A 20959-nucleotide genomic window follows, 5' to 3' on the forward strand; every position below is an offset into this window, starting at 1 on the left:
CTCTTAACACGGTGAAGAAAAGCATCTTGTGATGGGGAAATAGTACCTTACTGGGTTTGTTGTTACAAAGAATAATTTTCTTTTAACAATCTTTCAAACAGTTGACATTTTTTTAAATGCTTGTATTTTTGTGTCACACAAAAATAATTCTTCCAAAATTTATTTATAAATATAACACAGATACCTTATTTGGAACATGACCAAATGATTCCAGAATTTCAAGTGAAATAAACAATAAACAAGCAAGACCAAGACATTTTTGGAAAAGAGGAAGAGTGAGGAGATACTTGACCTATCAGAAACTTAAAAATACTTTGAGCTATGTAGTTAAAGCATTATAGTTTTACGTTTGGCAGTATCTTTGTAAAAAAAAAAGTTGCACAAGAATATGTTACCCTTGAAATGTATATAAGTGCTTATGTGTGTGCTTCTATATGAATTAGGTATATGATAAAGGAACCAACACAAACCAATAGGAACTGGAAGTATTATTCAACAAAGGCAGAGACTCATCAGACCATCTAGAAGTTGGTTCTTCTGACATTTCCTTCAGGATAGCTTGTGCTTTCGTGGGCACCTAGTTTTATTCAATAAAATGAGTGATTGGAGACTTTGGGGACTAAATGATCTCAACTTTTTCTCAGCCTTTACATGGGTGAGAAGCCCAGCCAGTATCTCGTGGGCCACTTTTGGTCGGCAGAACTGCAGGATGAACAGAATATCAGTTAGGAGGCCTGATGGGGATGATCCTGAGACCCCAAAAAGGATGTTGGTTGATGTGGACAGTGGGACAGCAACCATCACATGGCTTGAGAAGGGCCTTGGCAGCCTGAATCCCCCTCACAGATGTGAGACCGTGTGAATTGGGGCCATTGCAGTCAGCCTTGAAGCCTGCAGCATGGGCTTCTGATGGACCACACAAATTATGTAAGCGCCTGCCAATTTTAATAAAAGGCCACGAGAAGCTGTACTGGCTAGTTATGAATATTTTACAGTGCTTATGGCTATGGAGTTTCATATCACTATTTAAGCACATGAGCCTCCAGGGAAAATAGTCACTTATTCTCAAGTCGGTGTACCTTTTTCAGGAAAAGCAAAGTTCCCCATGAAATAAGGATGCTTTACAGATGTTTAGAGTTGGAACATTTAGCTGGGCATTCAGCAGATGTCTGCTTGGAATGTATTCAACTGAGAACTTACCTGACGAAGTTGCCGTGGGAGGTTCCTAAGACAAAATTAGGACAGTTACTGAGAGCCCTCAAATAACCAACAGGAGAAGCAGGACCTGCGGAGAAAAAAAGCAGCAAGTTATAGAGAGACCACTACGTGTCTTTGGAATCAGACTTCACAAGATCTGTACCTTTAAGTCAGGACTGTTTACCCAGAGAATTATCTCAAGTCCACTTTAGCTGCCTTATTGTGTCCCCAGGCCCTGGTCAGTCGAGAGCAGGAATTTCGTAATGGGAGGGACAGTGAAATAGTTCCCTCACCTGCTATTTTATGTATTTTGTTATTTCCAGTCTGGTTTTAAACTCAGCAAATTTTTCTGGCCCCGGAGAAGCTGAAGAATTGGATTTGTGTGTTGCAAGGCCTCTTTACACAGTTACTAGTGTGTTTTGTTTTTCATGCACATCAATTTATTCTCCTGAAAATCAGCACTTTGGAAGTTTTTCTCGTGTCCATTTGTTTTCTTTTGAGCTTTCTGGAAGGAAGCGTTAATCAGTGTGCTTAATTTAACAGCGAGCAGTTGAAATTTTTACACTCTAACGTGGCAGTTTTAGGGGTGGTGACCTCCAGATTTTCCGTCACTTAAACATTGAATTATTTAAAGGGGAAAAGCCCCTCAAACCTTTGAATAGATGCTGTTATTTCCTCATCTTATGGTTTAACAACACCAGATAGGTGAACTCGCTTGCCCAACAATTGCTAAGTGTTGGCACATAAAAAGGACCTCAGGCTGACAGACTTGAGAGCCCCCTCCGCGTGTGCGCTCTGTAAGCCTGAGGAGTGACTCCATCTTCCAGAATGTTCGTTCTATCTTTTAATTGCTCTCGTGCCCCTTGCTCCTCCACTTCTATCCCTGAAGTAGATTTCTTCTTTCCCTTCCTTCTCCTTCCAGCTGTTACTCCGTCTTGCTCTTTCCAGTCTTCTCCGGAACAGTTGATGCCTCTGCTCTCGCCTCCTGTGCTGTCTCTCTGACCCCGATTCCAACAAGACACCTCTCTCTTTGCAGAGGAGGGTTCACCTTCAGCCCCAGCCCTCTGGGGGGGGGGAGTTCTGCTCCTGTTCTTTCGCTTTCTTACCCTACTCTTCCCTCTCTGCTGTTCCGGGCTGGATTTTTTATTTTTGGTTTCGTCTTCCTTTCTCCCTCATTAAAGCTCTTTCACGTCTTGTGTCATCAAACCCTTCAGTCGGCGTGCGTGGAATTACTGAATGAAGCAATGACTAAGTACCACTGTTTCCATCATGAATGCTGAGTATGGAGCAGAGTGGTAAGCATTTTCAGCTTTCCACCTCATCGGGATTATGTGTTTTTCAGAGAAGCTTCATAACTTTGATTAAAGTGCTCTGTGTCTCCCGAGTATCAGTTGCTTCCATATTTATGTGTAGATAAATACACATAAAACCTTCTGAAGCCATCTATAAATGAGCTTTCTTCCTTTTAGTCCTACCTTATTAATTGGGAAAAACCATGAATTTACAAAAAGATCTTCTAAAAAGATCCCCAAAGGTAACTTAATTTTTTTTTTCATTTAAAAAATTAAAAAAATTTCTTCATGTTTGAGAATTTCCATTAAAAAGTGTTGAGAAAAAATTCTGAGTCCCTAAAATAGGAAAACTGTTTTGTGCACATTTACTGTTTAGTCAGAGTTTGTTTGTCTAGTCCCCCTCCTCTCCCTGCTTCTTACACAAGCCTCGCAGCCCGGTACTGTGTCTGTGATAATATCATACGTGTCTGTAACTGTCTGGTCTGCCTTTGAAGTGTGATATAATTGCTTGCTGAGGAGCCTGTGCAGCTTGCCTCATGCTTCCAGGTCTCAGAGATTGCAAACCCTCTGTGTGTTACAAATCCGCTTGGTAGTCAATTCTCGTTTTCTTTATAAAAACAAGTCCCTTTAGTGTTTCGATGATAATAACTGAGGCTTAAAGATAAGATGGTGATTGGAGGGGCTGGTGGAGAGGACAGAATTGGCTTGGGGTCTCTCAGTGCTAAAAGATGCCGTGGGCCAGCATAGCTCAGCTGATGCCGAGACTTCTACCGGGTCTAATATGTTTCTCTTACGCTTTTGAAGGTCTGAAGACCATTTACCCCTCGCTCCCCATTAAGATACAGATTGGACTTAAGATCAGTATTAGTCTCTCTCTTAGGAATAATTTCACTGATTCTCCTGCCATGAAATACCATCTCTTCTTAGGTTTCTAAGCTCTGCTTGAGACCTCAAAGCTGAAAAATATCTCTTTCTTTGTTTTCACATTGGCTAAATTGCATTTTCACCCTTGGAGTGAAAATTAATATTCATAATTTGAAGTAACAGCTCTTTGTGCATTTCTGCACCAAAGAGGTTTTGTAGACAAGGTGAGTAGTTTGACAGCATTTCTCCCCCTACCTTTTTTTTTTTTTATTTTTAGGTTGATGCCTTTCCTCCCAATGGTTATGGCTTGTACAATATAGTAGGGAACGCCTGGGAGTGGACTTCAGACTGGTGGACCGTTCACCATTCTGTTGAAGAAACTATTAACCCAGTGAGTATCAGTCTCAGAGTATGTATCATGAAAAGGTTGTATCTATCCCCTGGGCAGCCTTTGGCAAGAATGTCCTGCTTCCGAAGGGTGTTTATGTACCGTTGAAATTAATCTTGAAATTTCCCCAAAGAAATATCAAGTACATGTCTCTTATTTCAACCTGAACGTATTGTGTAGAAATGTCTCTGGGCATTTTATATGCTGCTGGATTGTGATGGTGGTAATGGTTGGAGGGAATCTGCATATAACGTTAGAAATTTTATTCAGTCTCATAAATGTGATCAAAGTGAGATATATGAGATATATAAATAACTGCAAAATTCATAAATATTTATTAATAACTACCGAGATCTGGTAGATGGTATTTTTCATGCAGCTAATTGCCTGAGTTTTGATTGGTTGAATTTTGGTTGAGGAGCTTTGTTTGGAGAAAATGAGAAAGGATGTTTTCTGGATGAATGTTGAGTCAGGAAGTTGAGTCATCTCATGATTATTTCCTGAACTGCACAGTATGTCAGTTCAGTGCATCATAAACTTTGGGAACTAAGACAACCATGTTTGTCTAAGTTTTACATATTCTGATATGGGAGGAATGTTGAATGCCACTAGTGCACTACTCTGCCTCTGAAACCAAGCTTCCCCAGCATCATATACAAAAATTGAGACTGCGTGGGTATATGGGTGGAAGGTACCTCCTTTAAAAACAACGTGTCTGAATATTTCTTGCTCCGTGAATAGATTGAAATCTCATCTCTAGCAAACTAGACAGTCATAAGTCAGATCCAAGGATGTATATTTGTACCAAAACTAGCTAGACTGGGAACTTGCTATGCTTAATTTTAAACCTTAACCTTTTGTAAAGGCACAGAAGGTAATGATAAAGAAAATTATTCGATCTCTTCTCGGTGGAGAGTGAAACAACTCAGAGTAATTGAAGAAACTGTCAGAGCCTGTGCCTCAGGCCATTTTTCGGAACGTGGGGATACGTTTGTTTGATGTGCTTGATTTTCCTTCGCAGAGTAACAGGTGGGTTGCTCATGAATAACCCAGAGACAGAGATCTACTTTCTTGGGGGCAGATGAAAAAGCTGAGGTCTTCAGAAACTGTCATTTCCCCCTCACTTTCCTTGTACTTTCTGGCAGGGCTGGTGGAAGTAGTGGTCAAAGACAACCCATATTTCTCCAAAAGGAGATTAAGGTTGTGAAATTCTCGGTGGGTTTGTGGTTGGGAGACGCCATTCTCTCCTGGCAAGATGTGACTTGGCGTTTGCTGTCAGAATCAGAAATAGAATCCCCCCCCCCCCCCAGATCAAAGCATCTGCATGTTTGGAAGGGGGTGCACAAGGCTTCAGAATTCTGGCAGGTTGTGAATGTATCTATCTGACCATCTGTTGTCGAGCTGAGTGCTTATTAGCTTTCAGTTTTATAGTTGCTTGTGTTTCTTCTAAGGATTTACAGAAAAATTCACATTTTTCTTGTTTTCACGAGTTCCAGGCTCTGTCTTGGATGTGGTCTTTGTTCTATAAATTGTGCTCCTTGTAGGTTTCTCTTTGTCAGGTGGCCTCATTTGCTTCCTGATTTGACTGGGGTAAAATTCAATAGTTTTGAGATCTAAACTCTACCTCCCTTGCAAACTCAGACTTTTATCATTCAGATCTGTACAACTTTCCTTCATTTCCAGCACCACTGATGCCTCTCATCTGTGTTACTGCGCAGCCTCCCAGTTGGACACCCTGCCTTCACTCTTTCTGCTCTAATGGAGCTAGAATGATCTTTATAGAGGACACATTTAATGCTGTCACTCCTCTGTTTAAAATTCTTTAATGGCTTCTTGTTGTCTAAAGAATAAAGTACAAACTCTTGAACATGACTTCTGAAGGCTAAAATAATTTCACTCTTGCTGATCTCTCTCTGGCACACCTTTTTCTTCTTTTTTAAACATTTAATGATGAAATGCTACAAAAATTCAGGAAGGTACAGAAAATGGCATAACAGATACCTATGTACCTACTGTTTTGATTTAACATATACTGACAGCTTATTGTATTTACTGTGTTTCTTAATTCTTTTTTTTTCTTTTTAATTTCTTTTTTGGGGGTAGGGGTAGGAGATAATTAGATTTATTTATCCATTTATTAGTGAAGGTACTGGGTGTAGAGATTATTTGAGGTCAAGGTAGTGGGATCTTAGAGAGGATTTACCTTTGCTTCTAGAAACTTCGATTTCATATTTGCTTATTCCAGTCAGAAGTTGAGATGATTTGAAGCTGAGCCTCAGTCCCTGTGACGGCTAGTTGGGTATAGTTCTTCAGGTGCCAGCCAACACCCTAGGTGTTTTCCATGACTCTTCTTCCTTGGAGGGTCCTGAGCTCCAGGTTTTTGTTTCCTTAGCCCAGGAATCTGTTCAGAGTCCTTTTTACTTCTCACCATTATAGCTGCTGCCACTGGAATCCAAAGACCTCTGGGGAAACAGGCTCACCTCTCTGGGCTTCCCTTTTATCTAGGATTTGAGCCCTTCAGTTACTCACAGCTGTGATGGTTCCCATCTGATCTGGTTAAAACTCATTTCTCTTTGAGGTCTTAGTTTACTTGCCTTGCTTCCCTAATAGCCTGTGTGTCTCTAGCACCTTGCGAAGAACCAGGTACATAGTAGTTGGTCCTATAAGAAAGCCAATTTCAGATACCTTGAATTAAGAGAGTTTGTTCACTGTTCATACTCTGGGTGTTTCAAAAGCAAAGGCTAGTTAGAAACAGACATTTTCAGGGAAAGTTATGAACCAAAATACCCATGTGATTAGCAAACATTTCAACACAGGAACTGACCTCTTCAGTGTCATGTATATATTTTAGCTCCAAGACTAACTCATAATGGCAAAATCATTTTAAAGCTTCTTTGGAGAGTTTGGGAAAAGGCCGTGTTCTATATGCAAATACTATTCAGAGAATATCTTTTTCTTGTTCAGTGACTTCCAGGGAGCAAAAGTTAATCATTAGTGTTTATTTTATTGGGTAGTCATTTATGGCAAAAAGCAGGTGGTAGAAACACCTTGTGTGCTTTGTACACACAGTCGTAGGAGAGGCTGAGGTATTAGGCCATATGGAGCGAGGGTCAGTTTGATTATACCTAGAGGAAGTTATGGGGAGTGTGCATGCATGCATGCATGCATGTGTTTTCAGGAGCTGCTGAATGTGGCGTCACCCTCTTCCACACAGACACAATCCAGAGTGTGGCCATTGATGCTACTATTTTTTTAACCAAATGCTAATTTTAAATGGTGATTTTCCCCCCCTTTTTAGCAACCCCAAGACCCATAATAATCTGTGGCAGTATATGGTGCTTTCAGTACAAGACTGTGTAGAGCTTCTATAACATCCCACGCCGGCATCCTCCCTCTCATGCTCCAGGTACCATGCTGACTTGTTCACGATGATGTGAAAGGTGTGATCTGTAACATCTTTCCCAGTCTAACTTAGGTGTACACAATTTTGGGGCAAGGGGACCTTTTTTTCTCTAAGGTAAAGAATTCTAGTGTTGGAGTTAGTCACAGTAACTGGGATTGTACCTCTGCCACTTAATATTAAAGGACTCTCTAAACTTAGAATGTATCTTGTTTCCTTATCTACACATTGGGAATAATTATTCCTATCTCATGAAATTGTTGGGAAATTAAATTTGATAATGTTGTAGGTAAAAATACTTTATACTTTTATACCCAAAAAGTACAGTTGTAGTGGTTGTTTACTGTTTTTGCTTAGATTGTGTTTGGCTGCCTCATTGGGACATTGTATGCTTCTATCGAGCAGAGTTAATGAGGCATGTTGGCATTTGGAGGCCGTGGGGAAGACGGTGACATTTACAAATAATGAATGCCTAATATTCCTCCTATCCTTACCTTTTGTTAGCATGTCACATTGTCTTCCTTACAATGAAAATCTCGCTTCGTGGCTCATTAAAGTCCAGTGGGAATAAAGTTTTGCTCAAAGTATTCCTCCTCTGAATGAATCCCTGCTGCTTGCCAGATTCTGTTAGCCAGAGATTCTGTTTGGTTTTTGTCAGCTTGGAGTTTGCTTGTTCACTTAGACCGCGTAGCTCCAGACATTTTGGCAAATGTGTTCTGTTTTGCGTGACCTCATTGTTGTGGTATGGAATTTACCAGGGAGGTTATGAGCTCTCCTTATGTGCGGTCCGTGGTTGCAGAGTTTGCACTCCGCTCGTTTTGAAGGACACACCTCTGAGCCCTTGCCCGTCGCACAGGGCACATGCCAACCTTCTGACCTGAGGTCAGCATGTACAGCGTGCTGGCAGGTTCCAAGCCGAGCAGTCCTGCTTGGGTGCTTTTTTGCCACTGGGTGACCAGACTTGGGACTCAGACTTGCATTGCTTTTGTCCATCCTCTAAAACTCCACACTTGATTGCTCCTCTTCCCAATAACTCCCCCTCTAACCTCCCGCCACTGCATGAATCAGTGAATTTTGTGCAACACAAATGTTAGACTCCCGCTTAGCCTGTCTCCCAGTCCTCTTCTGCCTATGGCATGACACGGTCCTTGTCTCAGCCTGGCAAGAAACAGTAAATATCACATCATTTTCAGTTCAGACTGCCACACCCACTGTCTGCCCCAGAGTAGCTTAATCACTGCAGCATGCATTCCTTGAATACCTACTGTGTGCTAGGAGAAGTAGCTGATTGAAGACTTTGATCTGCTGTGAGGTCTTCATTCATGTGTTTTTTTTTAAATTGAAGTATAGTCAGTTCACAGGGTTGTATCAGTTTCTGGTATACAGCATAATGTTTCAGCATTCACATATTTTTAATGAGGACAGTTTAAGGGCATGAATAAATCAATTTGGTGGAGAAGTAACCTGGTGTTGAAAATGAAAAAAAGCATGGAAGTGTTAAGGAAGTGAACTTAAACCTTGATAATAAATCACTATGGTTGTAAATTATACTTAATAAGTACCAAAGGCAAAGCAGGGCAACCACAAAACATCCATCTCTTGAGGCTGTGCTTATGAAAAGGATTTTATCTTCTTCTCCCTAGTAGAAGATGGAAATCGTTCTGGAGGGAAAGCTAATGTTTATCCATTTCCACGTTTTGTTGTGGTTCTGGAGCAAGGTTGATCATCCAACAACAACAGCAGCAAAAACCTGTTGAGAAATAGAAATCAGCTTGAATACATATGGCTCAGATATCTAGATCTTATAAACACATTTTCAAACACATTATCCAGACACATGCTTCTTGCTTGAAAAGAGAGAGTGCTGATTCCTGTTGCTATTTGAAAGATGGTAAAAATGCTGTTTGTTTCTCAATAATATTACCTTCTGAGTCTCATGTTAAAACTCTTGACTCTTCGTGAGCAATTAGAGCAGGACACCCAAATATATCATGACCTCCTGTCTTAGTTTGGAAGATGAGTGGATCTTGGTAGGAAGTGAAAACCTCGAGCCTCTACTGCTTCTTTGATACCCCTGACAGCTATGGTCCTGCAGCCTCTAGCTTCAAACTTCCTGGGGCCAAGAACTCTCTAACACCTGGGGCATCGAGTTGTGTTATCAGATGTTCTCACTGTTGGATGTTTTCTCATGTCCAACCAAATATTCCACCCCCTGCGCTTCAGCTCACTGGTCCTCATTCTGCACCTGGTGAGAACACAGAACACAGCTTCTTTCTGTCTCCTGCATGAAAGCTTTTCAGATTCCTGCAGATAGTCACAGCCTTTGCCCCTCCATCTTTCCATTTCTAGATAAACATCCCCATTCCTTCAGCTGCACCTTGAATAACTTGGTTTCCAATCCAGGGCAACCTGGTTACATTCCTCTGAATAATATGAGTAGGGGAAAAAAGTCCCCTTTTCTAAATGGGTATCCAGAGATGCACATAGACTTCTAGATATTCCCTGATAGATGCAAGAAAGAGTGGGGCTGTCAGGGGGAGGGTATAGCTCAGTGGTAGAGTGCCTGTCTGGCATGCATGAGGTCCTGGGTTCCATTCCCAGTACCTCCATTAAATAAATAAATAAACAAACCTGATTACCTCCCCCATTTAAAAAAAAAGAGTGGGGCTGTCTTTTTTCCTCCTCTGTCATCACGTCTCTGATCGCGTCAGCATTTAAAAGTTGAGCCAACGGAGTCCAGTAGAGCTGGGTTTGAATTTTATTGCTGTATCTGTGGTTTACCAATTGTGTGACCCTGGGCAAGTCGCTTAACCACTCTGGGACTCAGTGTGCTTCTTTCGTAAATGTGGATGTCGATTCGTACTTCACAGAGTTGTAGAGAGGAACTGAGAGAGTATGGCCATTTGGCACAATGTTTGCAAGTAGCAAACATATAGTACGTGGCAGCTTCTGTTTTCATTGCGACAGGTTTGGTGCTACTGACGCTGTGAGCCCTCTGACTAGGATGCTGACGAGTTGTGGCTGCGGCACCGGGAGGAGCTGCGTCTCACTGTTGGCCCCTAGTAAGCCTCTAGGCAAGTACCCCTGCCCTCCCTGCCTGATATATATTGATTTTAGGCTAGGTCTCCTGAAATATTGTTACTGTGTAACTGTGTTTTATGGTTTTTAAGCCTTTAAAAATTCTCTTTTTATGCTTTGTGCTGCATTTTGAAACTTAATGAAGAGCCTCTTCTCTCCATCAAAGCCAGTTTTTTATGGGCTTCACCCTTGAGAGGCAGCTTACAGACATCATCATGACCATCAGCACTGTCGTTTATGGTAGCTGTTTTCCCTTCTAGTTTATTACAGTCAACACATTTGGCTGTGTTTTTGTCACTGAGATGACGGGATGGGACGAGGCTCCAGGAGGAGCCCTGCACCCTGAGGTCAGCCCACATTTCCTGAGGACTTACTGTCTGAGGGGCTGTATTGGCTTTCAGGGATACAGAGATGCATGAGGCAGGCTGGCTGTTAGGAAGTATGTCGTGTGGGAGAAGTTGGGTAGCGATCATGTAAATCAAGCTGCGCTGTGGTTGACTTAGGGCCTCGGTGAGCTCTGTGCTCCGGGGAGGTGCCCTTAGGGAGGCTGGCAGCAGTTGGCGGGTCGCTGGGCTTGGTGCTTGGCATCCAGACACACATGCCTTTTGAGGAGTTCGTGGTGAGCAGAGAAAGGGTTTTCATCCTTTCTTTTCCTGCTGCTCTTATTTTCTTGAAGTACAGCCTGGCCATTGGTGCCCCAAGCCACAGCTGCCCTCTGTTTGCCCTTCATTTCTGAAGCATCATGCCTTTTCCGTACTCTCAGTGAAAGCAAAAGCTGAGAGGGCTGCGCGTGTGTCTGTGTTTCCTTCTCTTGGTTTTGCTGCAGTGGATGTTTCCCCTCCTTATGGGCGCAGGAGAGCTGTTTAAAGAATTTCTGTTAGCTAACTGGCTAGGGGCTTTGGAGAGTGACTTGGGGATTGTCTTCCTCAGTAAAAGAGCTTTTATGAGCTATCTTTTTCATGGTGGATAGCACTCCTGGGAGGGGAGAGCCATATGCTCTAAGACTGAGATGACAGAAGGTCAGCATAATGGGTTGGGGCTGTAACAACTGTTAAAGGCAAAGAGCAAAGAGTTTGCTAATGTGCTTATTTGCTGTCCTCAGTCAGGTTCTTCCCACTGCACTGAATAACAGAGCCGTGGTTATGTGATGAGAGCAGAGGTCAGTAGCCTGGGTTTCCATCTGAGATTTAGCTTTAAAATGTCAAGGGGCCTCAGGTGAGTCATGTTGCCCTTATCTGGCTTAGTGCTTCATCCGTCAGTTCTGCGGGGGATGTAGCAAGCCGTTCGTAGGGCACAGTAACTCTGGGCAAAGCCCTGGGGGCTGGTGCTGGCTTGGAAATTGGGCAGTGATGGATGGAGAAGCTGGCAGGAACATGGTTCAGAGGACAGGTTTTAAATGATTCAGACCTGGTTCCACATCCTAGTTCTGCCACGTGATGGCCTGGTGGCCATGGGAGAAGGGAGTGACATGTTTAGATTTTTGTTTCCTCACTATAACGTGGGGTAACGATAAAATTTAAGGACACTGGGTTGTTCTAAGGATTAGAGCTCCTAAACCACAAGTGAAATCATTACACACTGTTTGGGAAGAAAAAATGTGGTCCCTGTCAGCTTGAAGATGGTCCCCCAAGCCCTTCTCCACTCCAGGTTTCTAGATTATTAGGATAAAATGTGTTTGGGTTACAAAAGAAAAGCTATGCCTCAGACCCTTGTCCTCGGCCCTGACTCTACCCCAGGCTGCCTAGTGCTTTTGTGAGGAGCCAAGTCTCAGTGCTTATGCTTTACTTTATGTGTAGTTTTTTCTCCCCAAAGAGCTCAAAGTTCTCTCTCTCCTCTTCCTTGTTTCTCAGAGACTCTTTTTTTCTGCATTTCTCATATCCTCTAAATATTCCTGATTGTGCAAAAGAAAGCATATGGTCCCAGTCTCATTTCTTACGATAATTCATGGAGTGGGGAGAGGTTCTGACTTTGCCCCAGATTTTGGACTTGATTTGCAGAGTCAGGATTAAATCCCAGGTCATCATCGTCGTCTTTTTTTTTCCATTGAAGTACCATCAGTTACAGTGTGTCAATTTCTGGTGTACAGCACAATGTCCCAGCATACATATACATACATATATTCGTTTTCATATTCTTTTTCATTAAAGGTTGTTACAAGATATTGAACATAGTTCCCTGTGCTCTACAGCAGAAACTTTTTAAAAAAATCCATTATTATATATAGTGGCTAACATAAATCCCAGGTCTTCCGATTGCAAGACTCTTGCAGTATTTACTGGATTCCAGATGTTGTTTGAAATGCGCAACTCTAGAGGCTACTTACTTCCTTGTCGTATTTTACCACAAACTGCATACATTAAGTCAGGAATTTCAAGAAGTGTTCTAAATATGAAAGATAATCGAAGAGATGTGAATTGCTGTGTCATGCGGTGGCTTCTTCCAAAAGCAAGGGAGAGGCAGTGAATTATGCCTGTGGTTTTTTACATCTTGAGATTTTAAATCAGTTTCCTGTCCTTCTTACCTTCCTCATCTCTTATTTCTGCTAAATTGCTCTTAAAAATTATTGATTCGGCAAGTTAGTTTTTGTACTGAACACTTAACTGTTAATGAATTGTGAAGTAATAGTTGTGTCATTTTCCATTTCTATAGCTTCACCTTTCATGCCTTTCCCTGTGCCATAGTGTGACTCATTTGTTCTTTCCCTAAGGATCCGGAAATAAAACCATGTTATTGAGAAGAGAAAAATAGAACAGTTAAATCATCTTTATATCAGATTGTTCTGGGGATTTTTTTTCATGTGGATCTGTGGACATACTTATAATATAGGTATATACCTATCCACATGTGTGATTTCTATGTAAGTATTTAATTTATCCATTCAGCAAAATTTATTGGCGTTCTACTGAATGCCACACTCCTGTGCTGGGTTCTGGGAATCCGACAGACACAATCTTCTTGCCCTCATGGAGCCTGTTAAGGAATCAAACAAACAAACCTGATGACGTATTAATTTTATGTGAGGAGGAACTATAGCATCATGGTTGAATGCAGGCAGTTTTGGAGTTGGACCTGGTTTCCTATCTTAGCCACCTACGAGCTGACTGATCTGGGGCAAGTCACTTAAATTCGCATTCAGCTTCCTCATTTTTAAGTGAAGAAATAGCAGTACCCCTTATGGAGTTAACTGAGAGGTTTCATTGAGATACCCTGAAGAAAAGGTTTAGTATGCAGTCAGCACTTCATAAATCTTAATTATGATTATTATGTTTTTAAGTGTAATGAAAATTTAAATACAGTAAGCTAGCAAGCTATGAAATGACACCTCACTCGGAAATCTCATTCATGGAAGACATTTGTTGTGGACCTTTTTAGGGGTGTAGGAAGGAGATGAGCCATCTGGGAGCCTGCAGCTGTAAATAACACCTCTCTGCGGACAGTCTCTGCTTCATACTCACTACAGAAAGTAAGCGCTGATGCTAATGAAGCCACAGTTCTTACAGAACTGGGCACTTCACACTTGTCTCCTTTCACAACGTACAACATAAAATCATGGAAGTGTTCAAGTATTCTCTGAAAATAATGTTTAACTAAAAATACCACTTCATATAAGCTAATTGCTTATCTTCTCTCATAACTTGCTAATGAGTTGTTGTTGAAGAACATGGAAGATTGTGAGTTTAGGAGAACATGATAAACGAAGTCCTTAGCAAGACTAAATTGTGTTTATTTTGCTCCCTTCACGCTATGCTTTTGAGCCTTATCTGGCTTTGCAAGCAGGACTGAACGGTTTCACACTGTTACTCTGAGAGATGGAGTGACTGAGTCTGGAGCCGACCTTTCAGCACATGTAGTCTGTACCCTGTGATGTTGGTGGCTTGGTTTTCGTTGACTCAGAAGTCACCTTCCTTTAGGATGATACTGCTATATACCATGCATTGTTTAGGATGAAACAAGTTGATTTCTCGAACTTTAGAACTAACTCCTCCAGGATTGAACAGACCATGAATGTTCTTTTGTGAAGTACATTAGCATATTAAGCTTTCTGAAATTAAAGAACCATCTGCATTATTAGACAACAAATTCCATCTAGCAGTGTACCCTGTTAATAGGCAGATGATGAGAAAGTTAGTTCTTTGTTGCAGAAATCCAGTGTGTTACTTATTTTCTCTTAATAGAAATAGCTTCTTCGGTGTTTAAGTTGACTGGTTGTTAGCATTTAGATGTTTTATGGCCTTGTGTTGGAAAAACTACCACTTATTTTCACAATTATAATGGTCTATGTCTCTTAAGCAAATCATATATATCTACCGTTGTATAAGGCAGAGTATTAACCATTTTCCTGGGACCTTGCTCCTTTTTCTTCTCTCTTTCCTTCCTGCCTACAAGTTGGATAGTATGACTGTAAAAGTTGACGCCGTTGGCCACCTCATGCCAATGAGGGTGGCTACTATTTAAAAAAATAGAAAATAACATGTGTTGGTAAGGAAGTGGAAAATTGGAATCCTTGTGCACTGTTGGTAGGAATGCAAAATGGTGCAGCTGCTTGGAAAAATAGCATAGAGGTTCTTCAAAATATTAAAAATAGAACTCTGATTGAGCAATTCTACTCCTGGGTATATGCCCCCCAAAATCGAAAGCAGGATATTGAAGAGATACTGGTATACCTGTGTTCATAGCAACATTATTAACAACAGCCACAAGGTAGAAGCAACCCAAGTATCCATCAATGGATGAATGGATAATGAACATGTAGTGTATATATACTGTGGAATATTATACAGCCTTAAAAATGAAGGAAATTCTGACATGCTGCAGCGTGGATGAACCTTGAGGACATCGTGGTAACTGAAATAAGCAAGTCGCAAAAAAACAAATACTGTATGACTGACTTACATGAGGTACTTAGAGTAGTCAAATTCATAGAGACAGTAGAATGGTGGTGCCTAGGGCTAAGGGGAGGGGAGAATGGGGAGTTAGTGTTTAGTGGGTTGAGTTTCAGTTTTGCAAAACAGACTGTTGGAGATGGACGGTGGTGATGATGGCACAGCAGTCTGAATGTGCTTCATGCCACTGAACTGTATGGTTGAGGTGGTAGGTTTTATGTTGTGTGTTTCACTAAAATTTAAAAAAAAAGTTGAGGTCCTTGAATAAGGTACCTGAAAGAAGACTGTAGTTGCTTCTCTCCCATCTTGGCAAGGATCCCTGGAAAGTATCCCTGGAGGAAGTAAAGTGGTTGGGATGGAGAAGCTTTGAGGCGGAAGGATCTGGAGGTGCATCCAGCAGCTCATGTCAAATGGGTGGTGAAGGAAAACCCCCTAAGTGCAGCACCGGCATCTCACAGATGAGGAAACTCAGGCCCAGAGTGAAGTGACAACGCCTGAACCGGATGCTCCTGCCTTCCCATGTGGTCGGGCATGGTATGTGGCTCCCCAGAGGTGCTCCCTGCCTTGGCTCATCTTGTTGGGTCTCTCCAGGGTTTTTTGCTGGTATTTTGTACTTGCATTCTATCTTAAGCCCAGGAATTTTTATTTTGTGCTTTTATATTGATGAATTATAAAGGAGCAGAACTGTTTTTACTCAGCACTTCTGACACCAGATGTTAGGTTTTCTCCAACAACCAGCTCTCCAACTCTCTGGACACCAACTGGGTGTCTTTATGATTCAGTTCAGTCTGACACTAACCACCCAGAGTTAGCACAGACTTCACAGGTTTAAAAACTCAGTCCCACAACTCTGCCTCCACTTCAGAGGCCAGTCACACATATTGGGTGCTCTGGGTACCCACCTTTCTATCTTAAGTTGGCTGCTAAGTTGGGAGTTCCCACAACTTCCCCCTTTCAGGTTCGGTAATTTGCTAGAACAGATCACAGATCACTTTACTCACTGTCACGGGTTTACCGTAAAGGATATAAATGAGCAGCCAGACTACAGATTTGGGGGTTCTCATGACCTCTTCCTCAAGTTTGGTCATTCATCAGAACAACTCACAGAACTCAGGAAAGCGCTTTACTTACAATTGCTGGTTAATTACAAAGTATTCAATTCAAGATTAGCCACAAAAGAACGACACTCATCTTTCTTTTTCCAAGGGTTTCAGGAGCTCTATGCCATAGTCGGGGGACAAAGACCAAGTATTTGGGGATTGATACGACAGCTAGGAAGAAGGGGAAATACGGAGGAAGAGGAGAGAGGGTAAATCGTGGGTGGAGGGAGTGTGTGATCTTTCAGCCTGTCTGGTGACTTGTCATTTGACAGAGACACTAAATGGAGTGTTAAGTAAGCTCACAGGGTCAGAGGGAAGATGCAGAAGGAACTGTAAGTGCAGAGGACAGTGTTGTTATGAGGGAACCAAGAAAAGGGATGATTGGAAACAAACCAACATCGTGCTGTCTTAAGAAGCATGTCTACAAGCAGTCTTGTATGTGTACAGAGACACTTTTTACCTATGTGACACTGTGGCTCATCGAGGTCTCATGGCACCTGCAGTTTATTCTGTAATGAAAGGAAGATGTTGGATTTCCTACTTTTATCACTTTATTTCTGGGACATGATTTTTCCTTGGAGGTTTTCTAAAACCATTCCAGTAATACACAGGGGAAGATGAGACTTTACAAAGTAGGTCTACAAAATGGAGCAGTTGCTTCCATGGTATGAAGTTGAAACCCCTCAGTCCAGCGGGGGGCAGAGTGGTGTTGAGCCAGTGAAACCACTGAAGGCATCTGTCGTATCAGTCTTAAGTATGGATGCCTGTTTAAATGCTAAGTGTTGCTACTTTAAATGTGCATTTATTCCTAAGTGATAGAAGCAGATGCCATATGCCAAGGGAAGTCCGTTAGGAGAAGTACACCCAACAAGGGGCATATTTCAATTCTATCCAAAAACTGAGAATGTCTTTATTTGTTAAAAATACGAACTCTCAACTCACAGTTTCCTTTAGGTTTTAGCCATTGTCTTGCAGTGAACTAGTGAAATACAGAAAGGTTTGTGCTCTTCAAACAGGAACAGAGGAATGATTTATTTTAAAAATGTAATACCACATCAGCTCATAAGGGGCACATGGCTGAATGGCGGGATATGAGCCTGGACCAGATGGCCTGGACTTGAACCCTGGCTCCTCCACTTTTTGGCTGTGTGACATTGGACAGGCTGTTTAACTTTCCTGTTCTTTAATTCTCCATTTATAAAATGGGGCTAACGATTGGGTGCCCAAACATGCCTAGTGTATGCTCATGCCTGGCAGAGTTGTTAATAGCTCCTCTGTTCACTCCCCAAAGTATCCTTAGTGGGACAATGAATTACATTGTTGCCCTACCAGTGGTGGAACCTACATCAAAATCTCATTTGAAAGATTAAAAACATTAAAACAATACTAGATTATAATACGTGCTCAGTAAATATTAGCTGCTATTATTAGTTGCTACAACTGGAACCAGTGTTTTAAATACTCAGTTTTATGTATTACCCGCAGAAGCAAGACTTGTGACCACAGACCTTGGGCTGTGAAAGTGACACATTTTATTGGAAAATGGAGGACCACGGACACAGTGAGCAAGTTAATACAGTTTTGAAAATTCTCTTCCTTTTTAGCCTAGCGTGGGTGAAGCAAGTAGCATGGAGGAAATGACTGTTTTCATTCATTTCTCTAACAGGGTAATCACCATACAGCACATGCTGGTTTCACAGAGAAAACACTGCGGGGGTTGTTGATTTGGACTGTGTGTTTAATGTGCTGTTCTTTCCAACCTGATCTCTAGTTTCCTTTCTTTGACCTTTCCCCGGCTCTCTGGGTGTCACCCTCCTTTCCCTTTCCTCATGCAGTGTCTAAAGCTAATTGCAATCCCTTCAGTTGGTCCTTGTGCTGGAGGATGAATAGAATTACACGTAATTGAAAAAGCTTTATTTGAAGTATTGGTTTCATCTACCCACTCTTTTTTTTTTTTTTTTTTAATTACTGAGCTACTCCCCCTCCCCCCATCTACTCTTAAAATCCTTTTTCATGTGTGACATCGGGTAAACCAAGTGAATTGTTGGGATTTTGACTTTGTTTTTCACGTGCGCACCTTGGTCAGAGGCGCTGCTAGCCTAGAAGCTGCGTTGGGCCTCGACTCCTGGCCTCGTCACTTGCTGGCTGTGTGACCTTGGGCACTCCAGTTATTTTGTCTTTCTGAGTTTCACTGTTCCTCATCCCTAAAATGAGGATAATGATTCTTCCTGCTTCCCAAGGTTATTGTGAGGATCAAATGAGATAAGAGTTATTAGTATGCTCTAAGCAAATGTAGGCTGAGTTGCTTTCTTTAAAAGCGGTTGAAGTGGTTGAAAAGACATTCCTTTTAAGAGACGCATGAGCAGAGGCTAGAAGAAAAAGAAGATTAACAAAAGCTGCTCCTGTTTGTGAGCTTCCGAGCTGCCTGTTGTTAAAGTACCTGGTAATTTAACCAGGATGCTGCTTTAGCATGCGTGAAGTGCCTCACATAGCAGCAAGATCATTTTTCTTTAATCCTAAACTTCACCTGCCAGAACCATGCCTGGGGAGCCCCTGTGATATGATGGCTTGAAGGCTTTACTAGAAGTCGAGCGGGCAAGAGAGCCTAGCTTTTTGCCAGTCAGTGTGAGAATGACTTTAACCGTCAAGGGAAGACGCACGCTTCTCCGGGTCAGACAGTGGAGAGTGAAATCTGCCCTTTGAAACTCCACATCCCCCTGTACTTAAACATCTAAGGAAGCCTTTGACTCCTAGCATTTTGGGGTTCTGGAAGTTTTTCTTCTTTTCACTTATTCTAGTTTATGATTTGGTCTCCTTTAGCTTAAAAACTGATTTTATGATAGAAAATTTCAAACATACAGATGTTGAAAGAATAGTGTAGTAAACCCTCATGTCCTTAGTACCATGCCTTAATAATGATCAACTCATCCACACATCCCCCCACTCCTCCTCCCCTGGATTATTTGAAGCCAATCCCACACCTTTTATTTAAAATACCATCTTTTGGGGGGTTTATTTTCATTAAAAATAGCTTTATTGTGGTATAATTGGCATAAACTGTGCATTTCCAAAGTATAAAGTTTGATCAGTTTACTTATGTATATATACATAATTATATATATGTCTATAAATATATATGCTGATAAAAAAATAAATACATATACACACACATGTGTGAAACCACCACAGTCTAGATAGTGAACATACCCATCACCCCAGCTTTCCTTGTGCCCCCCGGTCATCTCTCCGTCTTGCCCTCTCTGCCTCTCATGCCCAAGCAATGACTGATCTGCTTTCTGTCACAGAGATTAGTTTGTATCTTTTAGAGTTTCAGATAAATGGAATCATACAGTGTGTACTTTTTTATTTTGTCTAGCTTCTTTCACAATAGCATAGTCTTTTATTTGTTCTACACATACTACTGTGCTCCTGCTCAGTACCATTTTGGAAGCTGCAGGACCTGCTAGGAGGCTCTTGTAGTGGTCCAGGTGAGACATGGTGGTTTGGAGCTGAGTGGTTACTATGGAGATGAGAGCTGCCATCCATTAGAGATCTGCTTTGGAGTTAGGGCTCGTCAGACCAGCTGGATATGGGGGTGAGGGAGAGGGAGGAATCGAGAATTACTCCTTAGGATTCCAGCTTGAGCATATGGATAGGGTGTAGTGAAATGGGGGAAGACTCAGGGAGAAATAGGTCTGACGTTTCCTAGTTTGATCCTTTACTGGGTGTGCATTGCTTTTTCAGAGTTACTGTTGTTATCATTGTTTGGTCTTAAGCAGTATCTAATCTGCAGATGAAAACAATATTTATAACACCTCAAGATATTCACAGGATTGCTGGGTCTTCTCAAAATGTTATTAAATAAAGGCCAGCTGCCATCGTCAAATCGAAAGCAGTGAATTTCAGTTTTTCCCTCAGGTGTTTGTGGTATCGGTTGTACCGGGCGAGGGGAAGAGAAAGTAGTGCAAAGGCAAATAATGTTTTCAGAGTTTTAAAAGCTTCTTGAGGAGAAATTCACTCCACTTCTTCTGTGGCCCTCAGAATGTTATTGTTTGGGTTTTACCATTAAACATGTTAAGGTTCTACCGAGTCTGATGCTGCAGTAATAGCTTCTGCATGCTGTGACCAGCTATATGAATTTCATTGTAATATAACAAAGCCTGGCTTCGTTTTAGAGGGTTAGTAACGTGTCAGCTATTTTATTAGAACTTAGACTCCCTTTGGAGGTTTGGCTTTAGAAAACTGGTCAAGTGATCACTGTGGTTTTGGAATTTTGGGAGTTACATGCCACCTGGTTTGTGGGCACCTTCAGGAAACCTGAGTTAGTCATGAACTAATAATGTGAAGTAGTAAACAGTGACTGCATGTTTGTTGTTTATTACTTGCTCAATACTTTCTATGCATTATCTCATTTAACTCCCACATCATTCCAATGAAGTACGTACTATTATCAAATCCATTTCACCGGGGAAGAACCTGGGACATCGAGAGGTTACTTAACTAGATCAGTCTCACAGTGTCAGAACCATCACTGGAACCCAGGCAGGTAGTCTGACTCCAGAGCCCACGCCTTTCCTTAAGAGATAACCCTTGAGGTGGATCTTGCAAAATAAATAGTAGTTTAATGGGTAGTGGGGATGGGCATATCATGTGGAGAGAATCAAACGTTTCTTCGGCGGGACATGAGAAATTCATTGTCCTGGGGGTGTGATTATGAGAAATGATGTTGGTAAAGTAGGAAGGACATAGAATATAGC

General features: G+C 41.7%; 1 protein-coding gene and 1 long non-coding RNA gene across 3 annotated transcripts in view; one reads left to right on the forward strand and one right to left on the reverse strand.

The window, feature by feature from the left end:
• SUMF1 (sulfatase modifying factor 1) overlaps positions 1 to 20959 on the forward strand; it is a 77616-nt gene that overhangs the window by 41081 nt on the left and 15576 nt on the right. Inside the window, exon 7 of one of the 2 annotated variants that reach the window (XM_032458046.1) lies at positions 3631 to 3744. The exons of the other annotated variant lie outside the window; for it this stretch is intronic. Coding sequence (XP_032313937.1) covers positions 3631 to 3744 — 114 coding nt within the window. The remainder of the gene's footprint in view (positions 1 to 3630; positions 3745 to 20959) is intronic. 2 annotated transcript variants of the gene reach the window in all.
• On the reverse strand, positions 1983 to 19662 carry LOC116657062. Its single transcript, XR_004311994.1, has 3 exons — positions 19058 to 19662; positions 7950 to 7953; positions 1983 to 1992 (listed from the first exon to the last, which is right to left on the reverse strand). It is a non-coding gene; the product is annotated as an uncharacterized LOC116657062 (long non-coding RNA).

The sequence above is a fragment of the Camelus ferus genome, chromosome 17 (assembly GCF_009834535.1).
Source record: "Camelus ferus isolate YT-003-E chromosome 17, BCGSAC_Cfer_1.0, whole genome shotgun sequence".
Taxonomy (NCBI): Eukaryota; Metazoa; Chordata; class Mammalia; order Artiodactyla; family Camelidae; genus Camelus; species Camelus ferus.